We start from the raw sequence: 16971 nt of genomic DNA, 5'->3' as shown, positions 1-16971 counted from the left end.
CAGAAAAACTGGAGGAAAGTCACTGGACATCTCTGGAACACCCTCCGTACTGTCCAGAATTATCACCCTGCGACTACTATTTGTTTGGACCACTCAAAGAAGACCCAGGAGAAGAGCGGGTTGATGACGATGCAAGTGTAGCAGAGTTTGTGCGCAACTGGCTCCGCACATGTCCCTCCTCTTTCTATCAAGAAGGCATCAAAAACTTACCAATCTGATGGAGAAAATGGATATCGAAGGCAGGACACTATGAAGAAAAGTGATCTCTATATGTGCGGGTTTTTTTTGATTGATACAAAAATTTTAAAAAATAATTTCCGTTTATATTTGATCTGCCCTCGTACTTAAAGCATACTGTCCATTAGTACGGCCTAGGGTCCGGTCCCAAGGTGGACGAACTACAGGGAGTCTACTGTATAAGGAACTCATGGGGATACCATAATTTTCGGATGTGAAATTTCATTAAACCAAAAATTGATTAAATTTGTCTAGAAATTCTATCCCATAATAAGAAATAACTGATACTGCACTTATATTAAGTTATACTGTATATCCAACAGCAATGAAACAAAAGGTTTGTTACTCCGAAATACTGTAGGCCTACATCATACAGTAGTTAGTGGGACGTATAGCCAATAACATTATCATTATTAATTAACATTACGGTACCAATTCTTATTGAAGTAGCTTTTAAATGTGGGCACCTACATAGATATACAGTTTATTTCTCTGGCCCCCCTCGAGATAATGGTGAGGTACATGTGTTTATCAACAATGATATAGATGTTGATTCTCATAGGGAACCTGAAATATTTGTCCCGAAGGAGTAAATTTATAATACCAATATAAATGGTCCATTAATGGACGTTATAAATTTTCCAGCCAACTCACTCCTGGCTGGCAGCGCCTCGCCCCAGTGGCATCAAGCACGAGATGTACGCACCCAACTTCAAGGCGAGACACACGCACCTCTTTCTGTCCAATGCCTAAACATCTGAAACCCTTTAACCCTTTCCCGCCCGCATTTTCACTCAGCTTATCCTCAGGTTTCAACCTATTATTTAGCAAAACCTGAAACAGACCGTATTGTTTCAGAAAAAGAAATACAGTAAAAACTATTGGTCACAATGAATTCAAATTTTCAATAACATTAGAAAATATACCATCACATCCATTTCATCACGTGATTTTGGAAGTGGAATGATGCCCATGTATATAAGATTTTATTTCATCTGGGCAAGGGTCTTCCGTTTTTATCTTACCGGAATGCGACTGTTTGAAGGCTGCATTGTTATATGCGCAATAGGCTATGTCACTGAATAGTTTTTCTCCTCCTAACATACGTAAAAACAATGTCTTTCCCCTAATACTCTTTCCGAATTATGTGCAGGTTCAACGTTATCCATTTAATAATTCGGAGTAACGAAACGTAATATTTGTGTTACCTGAATTGCCGTGGCATCGCCATCAGGTCTGATTTATCGATATTCGTTTTCATTCATATTCGTTTTCATTCATATCACTGTTATCACTAAAATTATCTTCGTTGATACATTATTCACTCATTAAAAATTTACCTGCACCCCTACTCAAGGATTCTGTGTCACTTTTTTCGTCCATATTCAGCTCAGTTTCAATATACACGATATTCAATCCCGCCATGTTTACGGACGAAACAGCTGACCCGCACTCGCAGAAGTTCAAGACCATTGCCTAGGCAACGTCAAGACAGATTATCTCTCTTCCTTTATTCCCTAATACTTATAGATTGCACTGCGTGTTCATAAATGCCTTATAAACACTTCTCTGATGAGAAAAATAAAAAACTATCGCACAGATCACAGACGAATGCAGATAATGCAGCCGGGCGCTTTCGGGCGCTGAGGACCGGAAGGCTAAATGAACAGTCGGGCGCTTTCGGGCGCTAAGGGCCGGAAAGGGTTAATATCTTTAAAAGTACTTGTTGGATTTGCAAAATAAGCACATCAATGAATTTGTCACTCGATTCTTAGATGTTCTATTGGGTGAAGTTAGTACAGTCCCATTTAAAAAACAAAGTTGCTACTGGTTTCTCAGTAATTACGTGTGTGTTCAAAATTAAGAAATAAAAATTAACTACTTTATGAACCCCTTAATATAATTTAAGAATTTAAGAATATCTGTATTTTCAATGGATCAGAAGATATTTGAGGTGGACAACTTAGATGAATCAACCTGTGGAGTGTTAAGTTTAGCTCTGTGGCCTCGGGAAGTGTCGTTAAAAGTATACACATATTCCATGTTCAACAAGCATGAAGACCAAGTGTTTCCACAAGAGGATTGATGAATATATCTTGATGATGATGGTGATGACGACGATTGTTACTCACTTCTCGCACAAGACAGTTGTGAGAGTTGAGATCACGGTGGATGATGTTCATGGAATGTAAATAGGCCATGCCAGATGCTATATCTTTGGCAAAACTGACTCGCTGCTCCCAAGGCAGAGGCTCCGTGAGGTCGTGCACCAGGTCCTTGAGAGTGCCACCCGCAATGAACTCCGTCACCAAGTGGAGCTTCTTGTCCTTGTACAGGACTCCAATGAAGCGTAACACGTTGTGGTGATGGAGACTTCGTAATACTGCCACCTGGACACAAAAAAAAATAACACTTCATTGCAATCTGCAAATTGTCTCCTAATTTAAAAGCACTACAACCAGTCTTATACAGACCTAAAGTATATTCACACATTATTACAAAAGCCAAGAAAATTTTTATATTATTAAATAATTACAATATTATGATATTATAATATCCGTCTCAACCAGCCAGACAAAACAGCAATAGCTGAGCACACCCTATCGTCGGGTCATGATATCATGTTCCAAAATGTTTGAGTTCTTACCCACACTAGACACTACAGGTCGAGGCTTATATTGGAAGCTGTGGAAATATGTAGAAATCCAAACAATTTCAACACAGACACTGGCTATCAATTAAGTAATACGTAGTTGCCAGCCATTAAGGATTTACGTAGTTAGTTTCCTTCCCTGCCCTTTTACTACTGTTAATTTGTTTCGAATTTTTCCAAATTTGGACCTTCCTCATCACCAGATGTTTCATTTCAGGCTTGTGTCAGAGTCATACTTTCCCATCTAAGATCATTTGTCATCATCATCATTTTCCAACTCCAGTTTCCCAGGTGTGGTGCACAAGCACAGCACCTGCCATCTCTTCCTGTCTGCATGTATCTTCTGTTCCAGGACATCATCTCATCTGAGACGTTGTCTACCACTGCTTAAGTCAATAAATAAATAAATAAATAAATAAATAAATTGACTAGCAAGACTGAAAATCTGTTCAAGATCTGTTCAGTGAGTGTTGAAGCCCGCCATCCTGATGAAGCTGGGGAACAGAAATGAACTCGTCTGGGAGTGAGAACAAACACACTGGTCATTTGTCAACAAAATCTTCAGACTGATCACAACAGAATTTCTTATTGACAACAGGATAAAAACTCTGAACTGGCCAGCACGTAGTCGGTGCCATAGAACAGTGGTAATCAAAGTGTGGTACGCGTACCAATAGGGCATGCGGGATCATCTCAAGGGGTACACAAAATTACCATAGCTTCTAACCATTTCTGGCAAGCAGTTCAGGAAAGAGTCGAGACTGTTCCTTTTCAATAAATTCTTGTTTTGATTTAGTGTTTTTGTCTACTACTGCAGAGTTCCTTTTCCGAACTATTCATTCTAAACTGTGTGTCAATTTGTACCTCCAATTCACTAGGTACGTAAGAATGCCTACTTATACCGCATTGATCTTTTATTAAAATTTTTTCGTTTCGAAATCTACTCGCTCCAATTACTTTTCAGTAGCAGTGTATATATATTGTACAATAGTAATTGTTGCATTAATAATTATACAAAGAATAATGGCTATGTTACCTCCTTAAGGAAGTTCTTCTGCGCTTCCTCATCCACTCGGTACAACTCCTTGAGCACCATCACCTCGCTGGTGTCTCGGTGAGTCACTTTGTACACCTGGCCGAAGAAACCCTTCCCCAAGAGCTCACCTTTCACCAAGTCTGACGCTCGGAAGATACGCTGACTCTTGGGCTCCACTCGGAAGGAACGTGTTCGTGACAGATCGCATGTATCTCGTGAGGAAGGTGGAGAACTGGTTGAATTAAGAATGAACATCATCACACATTACACGTAAGTCATAATCATTAAAAGCAAAAATAGTTTTATTATGATTTTACTGCACTCTGGCATACAAATATTATTTCATATCTGATAATACATAGAAAAATAATATACATGTACAATGAAAGTATTTATGCACAAGAAACTGATAAAGCTGTGACATCAGATAAGCACACGTCCATAGAGTAGACAATGACACGTTAGGTGCCACATGCCGTCATAGGGTGTCATGCCACATGGCAGCACACAGGTCTTGAAATCAGTGTTGGCGCAACGCCATATGGCGGCACAGCAGAATTTCGGGCGATGCGCTGTAGAAAATCAGGTGTGACATCTAGGCGCGTAAAATTGGTATTAAGTGAAGAGCAAACTACAGGGTCTATTCCAGCTATGTATTGCTACTATCTGCCACCATATGGCACCACAGTATTCTTCCAAAATCACTGATTGGCCAGTGGTCATTCTCACAAGTGAAAGCGCACCAGGCATTGTTTTTCCCTTGTTTACATGCGAATTATCATTCAGTTTGTACAACCGTGCAAAAATATAAAGAAATAGAAGATTGGTGGAAATGATAAGCGACTTACCAAGAAGAGAATTAGTGAATTGGATATTTGTGAATTACTGACCGACTGTTATGCAGAGAAAGATGTAAGTGTTGATGACAGTAACCATAACGCTACTGAGAAGAGTGGACTGATGGCCACATGACCCTTTTAGTCACCTTTTATGACAGGCAGGGATTACCTGTGGATGTATTCAACTCTTCCCATCCACAGGGGGTCCAACACATGGTACCAAACCACAATCTGTATTCGCGCCTAGGTCGCCTCTTACAACAGGCAGGGTATACCAGGGGTGTATTCTTCATCTGCGTCCCCTATGCACAGGGGGTAACAATATGTAATGTAATATAACTACTTGTTTTGCATTTCAGTAGATTTTCATAAAATATATTGTATTAGTTTGAATTAGCACATAAATTTGACGTATTTTAAATTTCTGTTGTACATTCCATACAAAGCATCGAAAAATTATGTGACACCATACGGCATCACACTATGTTACATGTTTCATAAAAATTGATGTGACACCATGCGTCACACATGATCTTGGTATGATGAGATAAAGTTTACTTAGTACATCATATTAATATATCCCAAGATTTAAACAGCCTACAAGGCATACAATTGCTGTGGCACCAGCGGAATAGTGTGCGACAATTGGCTTGACACTCAACATGTTAAAAGGAAATATCACAAAAATTTCAGTTCCAGTCTTCATCAACAGAGGGTAGAGACAGAATCTTCTGAACCCTTGAATTATTATTACTATTATTATTATTATTATTATTATTTCCTGTTTGGCTTTTCCATTAACCGTGTCCCTAAGCCTTCTTATCTGTTTTTCTTTTCCCCATTTTCTGATGCACAGCCTTGAGGCGAGTGTTTGACTCACTGTGTATAACTGTGAGTCATCGGCCATTATAGTGAGTTTGGCTTAAGACGATCTCCTCTAAAGACGCGATATGTAGCATCGGGGCTTTTGCACCTGATCTGACCCTTTTGGGTCCATATAATGTATGTATCTTACGTTTTTCTAAATTTGGAGTTTATTTTCTTTCCTTTTCGTGTTATTTACCTTTTATCAAGGGTAATGTTTCTTTCAATATGCTGCCTTTCCTCTCCGTTTTCATTTCAAGGCTTGACTTAATTAGGTTGATCTTTATTCTAAAGAAAAACATTAACTGCTAATTTTCGTGTAATATTTCAGTGATCAATCTTTATCGAAACAGACTTTCAACGTATTAGGTCGTATTACGTACATGTAGTACGTGTTGAAGAGATGTTAAGTACAGAACAAAAATGGCCAGCCGGACACCAGTGGGATCCGAACCCACAACCTCCCGATTTCGCGTCAGTTGCTCTACCAATTGAGCTATGGTGGCCTAGACCATGTTTGTTCTGTTTGAAAGGATCTGAGCTACAGGTCTGGCACTGCTGCTAGCACACTGTAGAGTGTGTTTAAGTAGCCCGTTGTGGGGCATGTCAATGAATATTGAATTTTCACGACCGCATTGTAATTGAAACAGACTTTCAACGTATTAGGTCGTGTTACGTACATGTAGTACGTGTTGAAGAGATAATACGTTGAAAGTCACGTTGAAAGTCTGTTTCGATTACAATGCGGTCGTGAAATTTCAATATTCATTGATCAATCTTTATGTTTGAGTTGAGATGTTCTCACTCTTCATTTATTGCGCTTTTCCACTTTCCGGTTAATATTCTTGGACCAGCACTATTTCTTACGAGTTGAGATCTCTCTGCTTACAAACTGTATTTGGGATGTAATGTTGAGTACTGACTAGGAGGATAATCAACACAATTTTGTACAATTTGTAAGAAGTTCAACCATCAATACAGATCTAACATGAAATTTATAGTCTGTAATGAGATGTGTCTGTCTCACTCGCATTGTTGTAGTACATCCAGTAATTCTGTCTCATTTTATTTTATTACTATCTTCAATCAAAAAGCAACAAACGTCATATCTTCCAGATTTTGCTTCTTAACCAAAGAGTCTAAAACTGGTCTCCTTTAAAGGCAGACTTTAATCTGAACTTACTTTCAGAATTATAATATAGTATCAGTACAAGATTTGATTATTCAGTAAATAATGAACCATAACTCTACAATGCATAGTGATTCATATATGAATCATATGATTTTCTAGCTTGCTGCCTTAACCTGTTACTGTAATTTTACAGTGCCCATGGTACAGCTTCAACTGTACATCCAATCCAACACATATACCAGTGATGCCTTGCTTTTTTTATTGAACATTTCAAAGGCAACATTTACTTCATAACTTTAGAGTTCGGCTACACCGAGAACTTCTACCGGTTAGGAAACGTCTACGTTATATTGCTGTTCTTAAAGTCAGTCTGAAGTGTCACTTCAGCTTTCTTTTTTTTTTTTTTTTTTTTTTTACCTAACAGACGACAAAACAGCCCTACAACCAAAGGTACTCCATCCACCCCATCAACATCCACGCGAACCAACCACCGTTTATTTTACGTGGCCCTCCCCATCACATTACCACAGCCTTCAGGAGTACCTCTAGCTCAACCTCGAAGACATTACTGACCTACGGTCATGCAGGTATACTTGCACCTTGAAATGCAATAACCATGGCTAATAGGTAGTAATGATGGTCTTTGAATGTTTAAAGCTTTTAAAAATTTCATTGTTCCGTATTGAAAGCATTAACGTTAAAAATTAAATAATTGAAAAAGAGGTTCAACCTATTCAATACATAAGAGAAAGAAATGTAGTGATTACATTCTTATTTAATAGTAACTATAAATGGGACCGGTTTCGACCCTAGTCCAGGTCATCGTCAGCCATAAGAACATGTAAAACAATGCATATGAAAAAGAGTCACTTAAAAGAAAACAGTACGTAATATTAAGAATGGTAGTATGGCACACGCAAAGATAGGTGAAGTCTCACAATGTTTATGAATATTGGAGAACGGTCAAATGGGTCAGTTAGTCTCACAATATTCATAAACATTGTGAGACTTCACCTATCTTTGCGTGTGCCATACTACCATTCTTAATATTACGTACTGTTTTCTTTTAAGTGACTCACAATTTCTACCCCCATCGTTAATTTATGTTTCATCTTATACCGATCCAGAGTTCACTTAATCTTTTTCTTTTTCATATGCATTGTTTTACATGTTTTTATGGCTGACGATGACCTGGACTAGGGTCGAAACCGGTCCCATTTATAGTTACTATTAAATAAGAATGTAATCACTACATTTCTTTCTCTTATGTATTGAATAGGTTGAACCTCTTTTTCAATTATTTAATTTTTAATGTTTAAAGCTTACCGAAAAATTGCAAAATATCGTATATATATTCCATTGTGACAAACCGCATTACATACAAGTGTTAAGGTACTGGACCCACTTAAGAATTGTTGGTTAGTCCAAGATTTTGAAAGTTATTATAAACTTAAAGCTTGATATTTTCCTTACCAAAAGGAAATGAAAAATAATTCATGCAGTAAAGGGATAATAATTCTCAACTGTCCCCGTTTACTGATCATTCAACTATTCCTTTGGATTTTGTTTCGGTGTCGCCTTACCGACTTTTATTGGAATTAATGAGGGTTGATTCTGATGTCTTGTGAAGAGCTTGGCCTAACTTAACGTGTTACAGACGTTGAACAGCAGTGTGTACTGGATTTTATTAATTTTGTCTCTTGTGATATCTCTGATACCCTTCAGGTTGGGATTTATTCCATATTTGCATGTATTTGTGGAGTACTGATTCTACGGTCTTAAATTATTTTCCTCATTTATTCTAGAGTTGATGAGATATCTTGAATCATAGATTTTTAATCTTTCCCTCATTTAGTATTTCCTTCCTGACATTTTGAATTCTCGAGTTATTGAGAATTATTTGCTTAAGAAGTTGTCTGAATCTAACTGTTTTCATTTTGGGAGAATAACCTTAACTTTTGATTCCCAATTAATTATTCACCAAACCTAATTCTGATTTACCAATCACCTTGTGTATTGTTTTAAAAACTTTCATTTTCTTTTGATCTTCACCATGTATTTACATTGAACCTTTATTAAATCCTTATCCAAAACAATTCTGGTTATTGTTATATAGTTTGATCAGCAAGCTGGCAATCATTCAAAGATCTTATGGGCTTTGGGTAAGTCATGGGCAGCTTCTTGTACATTGCTTTGATTTTCAATGAATTTATGTTTGGTGTCCATGATTATTCAATTAATTTATTAGTTAATTAATCGTCGACACGTCACAAGTTGTTTACCATTGTGTGCACACTATCGACTGTATACTATATGTGTTCACCTGGTTAAGTTACTGCTCTACATGAGTTTCCAATGCATATATACCATATTTACTCCCCCCCTCACCTATACCACCCACACCCACACACACACACACACACACCCCTCCTTAATTTTAAAATAAAACCAAACCAAACCCCATGGCGCAACAGCCTCGAAGGGTCATGGCCTACCAAGCAACCACTGCTCAGCCCAAAGGCCTGCAGATTCTGAGGTGTTGTGTGGTCAGCATGACTAATCCTCTCGGCAGTTATTCTTGGCTTCCTTGACCGGGGCCGCCATCTCGCCGTCAGATAGCTCCTCAATTGTAATCACGTAGGCTGAGTGGACCTCCAACCAGCCCTCAGATACAGATAAAATTCCCTGACCTGGCTGGATACAGAACCCAGGGCCTTTGATAAGAGGCAGGCATGCTCCCCCTATACCGTGGGGCTGGCACTAAATTGCAAATATTATTAGGAAATAAAAGGAATCAAGGAAAAAATCTCAAAGAAATCTTTCAAGTGACCAGGAACGAATGCAACATTTTAGTTAATGATCAAACCCACACTTCTGCACCATCACTGCAATGACCTTGGCCTTAGCTACTCTCCTCCTCTACCCTACATTTCTCAATGCCCCTCCAGCTTTCGAACTCTGCACCCCGTGTGGCAGTATGTAATTGTAGTGTGGAATTAGGAAGTGTCCAATACACAAGCAGGAGTGAAAATCAGCAAGAGAACAAGTTTTACGGCATCCTTCAGGTTGAATATGTTAGACTACGCTGCAGAAAATGGAGTGAGAGTGATGAGTCGTAAAAATACGAAGTGCAGCTGTGTACGATTCGTCACTGGGGTAATCAGAGACATAAATTATTGGGAGAGACAAAAAAAAGTAACACCTAATTCCTTCCACGGAATGAAGAAAGTAAAATAAGAAAATGTGGACATGAAAGTTCTGGAGTGGGTTAGGAAAGCAAGAGACGGCAATGATGCAAATTACAAAATGATGCAGTTTACAGCACATGACATTACACAGTCTTGGTATTAAGGAAAAGGATTTTAAAACAAGTAGAGTCTGATCAGAATGCTTTATACACCAAAATGGACAGAGTTTACGGAAAAGGACATCACTGGACCAGCAGCTTCCTCAATCAAGCCGACAAGGTGATCAAATTACACCGCTTAGTCACACAACTTCGGCCAGCCCCATGGTGTAGGGGTAGCGTGCTTGCCTCTTACCCGGAGGCCCCGGGGTCGATTCCCGGCCAGGTCAGGGATTTTCACCTGGACCTGAGGGCTGGTTCGAGGTCCACCCAGCCTATGTGATTGGAACTGAGGAGAATAACGGCCGAGAGGATTCATCGTGCTGACCACACGACACCTCGTAATCTGCAGGCCTTCGGGCTGAGCAGCGGTCACTTGGTAGGCCAAGGCCCTTCAAGGGCTGTAGTGCCATGGGGTTTGGTTTGTCTGGTTTTAGTCGCACAACTTCAGACACTGCAAGGCCTTTAACTCCACACGGCACTGTGGTCATGTGACCAGTCAGTTGTGGTAATGCAAGAGGGGGCTGATATAAAACGGTTTAAATGTCCTAATATAACTTTCTGTGTAAATAAAGTGTAGATTTAACTAACCATTTTGAGTGTTGATTTAAAGATACTACCTGTTCTTTTTCTGTTTTCAACACATTCGCAGCCGATGATGACACATACGTCATTACTCTACTTTCACTTAGTGCCGATGACAACATGTGTCACTCTCCAAGCTAAATATTTCATATTTTCACCAGTACCTATGTAAACAAAAGGAACTATTATACTTGCATTATTAATCTGTTGTTGAACATGTGTTCCATCTGGGCATCAGATTAATTGTTAATTACTATCTCTGTAGCCATTACAATTCAGCATACATTTCTGCGACATCAAAAGAAAATAGTGAGGTTGCGGGGCTTTCTGAGAGGAAGAAACACCATCCCGTAGGCTCCCATAATCTAACACATTTTTCCACTAAAAGCGTGCCTAAGGAGAATGGGTCTACATTACAGAAGTGGTGCAGACAACATTACGAAAAGGGGCGACGCAGTGATAGTATGTTCTACTGCAGCGAGTATCCAGGACAGCCAGGCTTGTGTCTTGAGCAATGCTTTGTCAAATTTCACATTAAAACAGAAGTAGTTGATCGAAACAGACTTTCAACGTATTAGGTCGTGGTACCTCGGGAGGTTGTGGGTTCGGATCCCACTGGTGTCCGGCTGGCCATTTTTGTTCTGTACTTAACATCTCTTCAACACGTACTGCATGTACGTACCACGACCTAATACATTGAAAGTCTGTTTCGATTACAATGCGGTCGTGAAAATTCAATATTCACAGAAGTAGCTGACTCGAAACAATACCATATCTACCTGTGATTATTGCAGTACACTGTTACGGGTTACTATATTGACAAGGTACGATATAGAGCGATTTTTCACACAGCAAGTGTTATATGGCATTCAAATGGAATCAAATCAGGTATTCTATTATTTCCTTACAAACCATATTGAGTACAGTGTAGTTTGGAGTTGTACTTTGATGCCTGTGGATCTGCATACTTTTCAGAAAGCTTCATACTGTACCCGTCTAAATGGTGCCTGATTGAATTTGGGGAAGCTGGAGTAAAATTTTGTTACGGAACATTGGGTTACAAGCAAGCATACATCAGCTGTTACCGTGCCGTGCCGGCGGACGTGTTATGTCACCAGGCTGGTGAAGGTCGCCACGTCACGCATTACGTCACTTAGCGAGCCGACTGGCGAGAGGGGAAGGATATTCTGGATAAATCTGCTTGCCGGTGTGAAGGACGAATTACGTCACAAGGAGGTCAACAGCCAATGAACATCGAGGAAGGTGCTGGAAGGTCTTGAGATTATTCTAGAAAGAATTCGAGGAGAAGTCTCTAAGGAAAAGCTGAAGAGAACAGTATAGTTTCTACGAGAGGATCGAACGGAAGAGTCTCTGAGGAGAAGTTAAGTAAGACAGTCTTCAGGAAGAACATCGTATAATTTCAACCATCTAGCAAGAAGATGAATGTTCGCAGATATGGTTACTTTCTGCCTATTTCTTGTATGGCACAGCCACTATGTAATTTGAGTGCTAATTCAACTTTTCATCAGCCTACTTCGGTATAGAGTGAAGTGTTACAGCCGCACATTTCACCGGGAGGAACTTGAGAAACCACAGACAGTTCGTGCGCTCGCTTAAGCCGAGTGTTGCAGTAGAAATTCATGGAGTCTCTCTTTGGATGTTGTAAGGGAATTGAGCTATCTAAAGCGAATATTCGAAAGGAAACCTGGCCTATAGAACGTCGAAATACTAGTAATAATGTTCCGTCAGCTTCAAGACTCACTGTAATCTTGTGAATGTGCTCGGAATTTGAAGCTTGGGGTACAACTGAACCTGATCGTACATCATTGTGCCAGTTAAGTGTCGTAAATAATTTAATAGAATACAACTAGTGTGGAACCACTTTTTTTATACAAAATTTTAGTTTCAGCTACCATTGTGAAGAGGAACCGAGAGCATGCAACGAACGAGAGGAAAATCCTGGAACATTGTGGGAGTGATACAACGCTGCTGTTCATAGCCGTAGTCATCATGGGTTAAGCCAAAGTGTGCACGCCAGCGCGATGACCTTGTACATCTATGAGCCTCCGTAGAGGAAGAAGAGGACGCCGACGCCCATAGTTGCATCCCGACGCCAAGGATTTCCATCGGAACCTTAAGTACCATTGTAAAATTTCTTCTCTTTCAGTAGATGAAAAGTAGATTGTATTCTTGCTTAGAGCAGTGTAGTTTCTTTTGGAAATGTTGTATTTTATGGTGATGGTGGAGTACTCATGCATTCTTTAATTTATGGTTTCTACATTTTCTATCTTTGCATTTTCTTAGAACAATGTTCGTGTTTTTGATTCGAAGATAAGTAATCCCAGTTGCTAATGAGTTACATGAGGTCATGTACAATTAAGATCCTCAAAAGGAATTATGGGGGATTAAGACCTAAAAATAAGAAGAATAATAATATTAAAATGTGGTCATAATAATCACGACGAGGAGGATGGAATTAAATATAAGAGTAAATACCAGTAAATCGAAGTCTTAATGAACTATTAGTTTATGTGATATAATTGATATCGGAAGGGATGGTAATTGACGTGTACTAGGAACAGCTCATCGAGAAGACGTTTCTAGGAGCCATAATAGGAGGAATAATTCATTATAATAATAATGAAAGTCGGGTATTTGGCTGGTTGTTGAGAATAAAAATGTACGGCGTTATGATGGTAGATTTTATGATGAAATTGACGATATGGGACCACTAGGGTGCATGTCAGTCATAGTGATTATGGTGAATTATAGTGATGATAGTGATTTATAGTGATTTGATAATATTTAGGGACTAATAATAGTTCTTTCCTTCGCTCAACAACCGATATTGTATAACGTACGACTTGCTTATTATTAGCCTTTCCCGGGGCTCACAGACGCATCCTTCTGATGATGGTGGTGATAATTATTTCGAGATCAATCTAGTCATCCTATGTCGTAACAACAGTCTTAGTGAATTCTTATTATGATCGATTCATGCTATAAGCGTCTTCAGTTAAATTTGAGAGGAGAATATAATAATAAATGATGATAATAATAAAATATGATAATTTCAGCTGTATGATAAATTTGCCTATAAACAGTTGGTGTGATTGAGTTATTCGTGAATATTATTCATGTCTTTTCAGGAATGCTTATTCTTTTCATATTTTTATGTGATTTATTGGTCAACGATGTTGTTGTTGTTGATTACGCGTGGTGTTACGTGTAAACTTGCTCCGCACTTACCTGCCTAATTATCAAGATAACTAGCAGCTGGGATTCCTTGTGTGTGTTCAGTCGTCATCACTAAGTGCACGTTTTGATTTAAAACGGTCAAAATGACTCTCAAGGACGTCGAGAAGAGGTTGTCACAGTACGAGAACCGCATAGCTGAATTTCAAGCTCGCTTGGAGGAAGCCATGACGGCTTCCGACCGCAGTGCAGACAGCAGTGCCGCCAACCCCCAGGAGCTGCTCACCAGCCTAAGCTCCGACTTTAAGAACTTCAGAGATTCCATGGGTGCTGAGATAGCTGACATGAAGCAGGCCACTGCGGAGATCCATCAAAGGATGGATAAACAAGAGGAGATGGCTGATGAAGCAGCCCAGTACAGTAGGCGAAATTGCCTACTGATACATGGGGTTAAGGAATCACCTGAAGAGGACACCTATGGGGCTGTTATAGACGTCATTAAGAACAGACTCAAGGTAGATATTGGCATGGACAGTATCGATAGATGTCACAGATTAGGTGGCCAGCGCAGGACGACTGCCAACGTAGTGGCCACTGGGAACAGGCCAATAATTGTGAAGTTTCTGCGATACCATCAGCGGGACCAAGTCTGGCGGGCGAAGCGACTACTGAAGGGCACAAACATCATGGTCACGGAATCCCTCATGGTAACAAGAAAAGGGATTTTGAATAAGGCACGCGACGCATTTGGACTGCGAAATGTGTATACTCAGGATGGACGTGTGACTGTAATTACACCAGACGGCAAGAAAACCACTCTGATCACTCCTAGGGACCTAAACGTTCTCATCAGGCAGCGTAGCGGAGCACAGAATCAGTGACAATGAGTGAATGTGTTATAATAGGGCTAGTTTTAAAATATGTACTCTTGTTTACCATGAGTTTCAAATTTGCCTCAAATAGTGTTAGTTATGTGTATATTTTTTTGAAATGCGAGTGTGAATGTGTGTGTGCAACAGTCAACGGTCTCATTCAACGGGAGGCAGAGGTGAGTACCCGTTGTTTCCGTCAACCTAAGTTAAACATAATCCCCTTGTAATGTTAGCTCAACGCCCGCTACCTGAGCCTGGCTCCGGTCCGCAACCCCCTGTTGCAACAAGTGTCTTGTTGAGACAGGCTCTCTCCTCTACGCCACATGGTTTGCAATGTTGCCATGTGAACGCTCTCTCTCTCCCTGCTCACATAGATGAAATACGTACAATTGTTAACGACAATGACGTACATGTTTTTTGTATTAGTGAAACTTGGCTAAGGCCTACTATCCCTTCCGCTATGGTAAATATTAATAATTACGAACTCGTCCGCTGGGATAGAACGGATGGTAGGAAAGGTGGCGGTGTAGCCCTATATTTCAGAAATGACTTGAGAGGTAGAGTAATATGCACATCACAAAATGCCACTCAACCGGGACCAGAGTTCATGGTCGTGGAGATCACCGTTAAAGGGACGAAAGTCCTCTTCGCCGTAGTTTATAAACCTCCAGATATAGTGAACATGACGGAGTTGGAAGCTTGTTTATTCAACCTAGTACCAACTTACGAACATATCGTACTATTAGGAGACTTAAATATAAACTTACTGAAAGAATCAGCTCAGAAGGACAAACTACTTGATATACTATTTTCCTGTAACCTTACGATTCTCCCATTAAATCCTACCAACCATATATATAGCAATAATCACACTTCACACTCACTAATCGATCTAATCATAACAAACAATCCCCAGAAAGCCTTAAATCACGGCCAAATTCCTGTTCCATCGATCTCAACACACGACCTAGTTTATTTATCCTATTCTCTTCGCATACCCAAATACAAACCTAAGTTCACCACTTGTAGGAATATAAGAGATATTAATTTAGATCAACTGAAGTATGACGCCTACAACCTACCATGGAACGATATTCTACTACTAGACGATATTGACGCAAAAATAGACAAACTAAATTCCCTCATTACTAGTCTATACGACAAACACGCTCCCAAACGACAAGTGAAAGTGAGTCGCCCCCCCTGCCCATGGCTAAATGACGAAATTAAGAATTTGATGGCTCGCCGTGATTCATGGTTCCGACGGTACAAACGTACCCGTAACGAATCCGATTTTGAAAACTATCGGGTACTTAGGAACAGAATTAAGCAAGAAATCAGAAATCAGAAATTTAAGTACTTAAACTGTCTTTCAGGTAAACTGAATGCCAGGAATTCCTGGAAAGAACTACGCTCTCTTGGTATTGTAAAAGGCCAACAACAGCAACGTGAACCAACTGTTCCCCTAGATGAGCTTATTACATATTTCTCTGAAGAACGAATCGCGTTTAAACTAATCAATCAGGCAGAATTAAATACGAATCAACCAGCCGTCCCTCCACTTAACCGTCCTCAATTTTCGTTCCAAGAGGTTACTAGCAACCAAATTAAAAAAGTACTGTACTCTATTAAATCTAAAGCAGTAGGAGTAGATGACATCCCTATACATTTCATACATAATATAATAGGCGCTATCATCCCGATTATCACACATATATTCAATTACTGTCTCAGAAATGGAACTTTCCCTGCACTCTGGAAACAAGCTAATGTCATCCCAGTGCCCAAGATAAACGATCCTAAACTGACCTCTGACTATCGCCCAGTTTCTATTCTTCCAGCGCTTTCTAAGGCTTTGGAAAGACTGGTGTACGAGCAAGTATTGAAATATTTAAATAACTATTCTCTCCTTGACCCATTACAATCGGGCTTTAAGAAAGGGTACAGCACTGCCACGGCTTTCCTTAAAGTGACAGAAGACATCAGACTAGCTATGGAACAACGACAACTTACAGTACTAACGCTACTGGATTTCAGTGGTGCATTTGATACAATAGACGTACAGCTACTAATTAAGAAAATGGAATCTTACTTGTTTGACCCTTTAGTACTGAAGTTTTTTACGTCATATTTGAAAGATCGGAGGCAGCGGGTGATAACTCGCGAAAGAAATTCAGAATGGCGTACAAGGAAAGTTGGCACGCCACAAGGT

At 39.7% G+C, this 16971-nt stretch overlaps 1 protein-coding gene across 1 annotated transcript in view; it reads right to left on the bottom strand.

Annotated features, from left to right (window-relative positions):
- The window catches only part of LIMK1 (LIM domain kinase 1), a 135694-nt gene that overhangs the window by 26844 nt on the left and 91879 nt on the right, over window positions 1-16971 (bottom strand). The window contains exons 9-10 of the mRNA XM_067159670.2: window positions 3927-4158; window positions 2370-2627 (exon numbers count right to left, since the gene is read on the bottom strand). Coding sequence (XP_067015771.1) covers window positions 2370-2627; window positions 3927-4158 — 490 coding nt within the window. The remainder of the gene's footprint in view (window positions 1-2369; window positions 2628-3926; window positions 4159-16971) is intronic.

This window comes from Anabrus simplex, chromosome X (genome assembly GCF_040414725.1).
Source record: "Anabrus simplex isolate iqAnaSimp1 chromosome X, ASM4041472v1, whole genome shotgun sequence".
Lineage (NCBI taxonomy): Eukaryota > Metazoa > Arthropoda > Insecta > Orthoptera > Tettigoniidae > Anabrus > Anabrus simplex.
The sequence above is the reverse complement of the archived record's forward strand: the minus strand, read 5'-3'. Positions and strand labels throughout refer to the sequence as shown.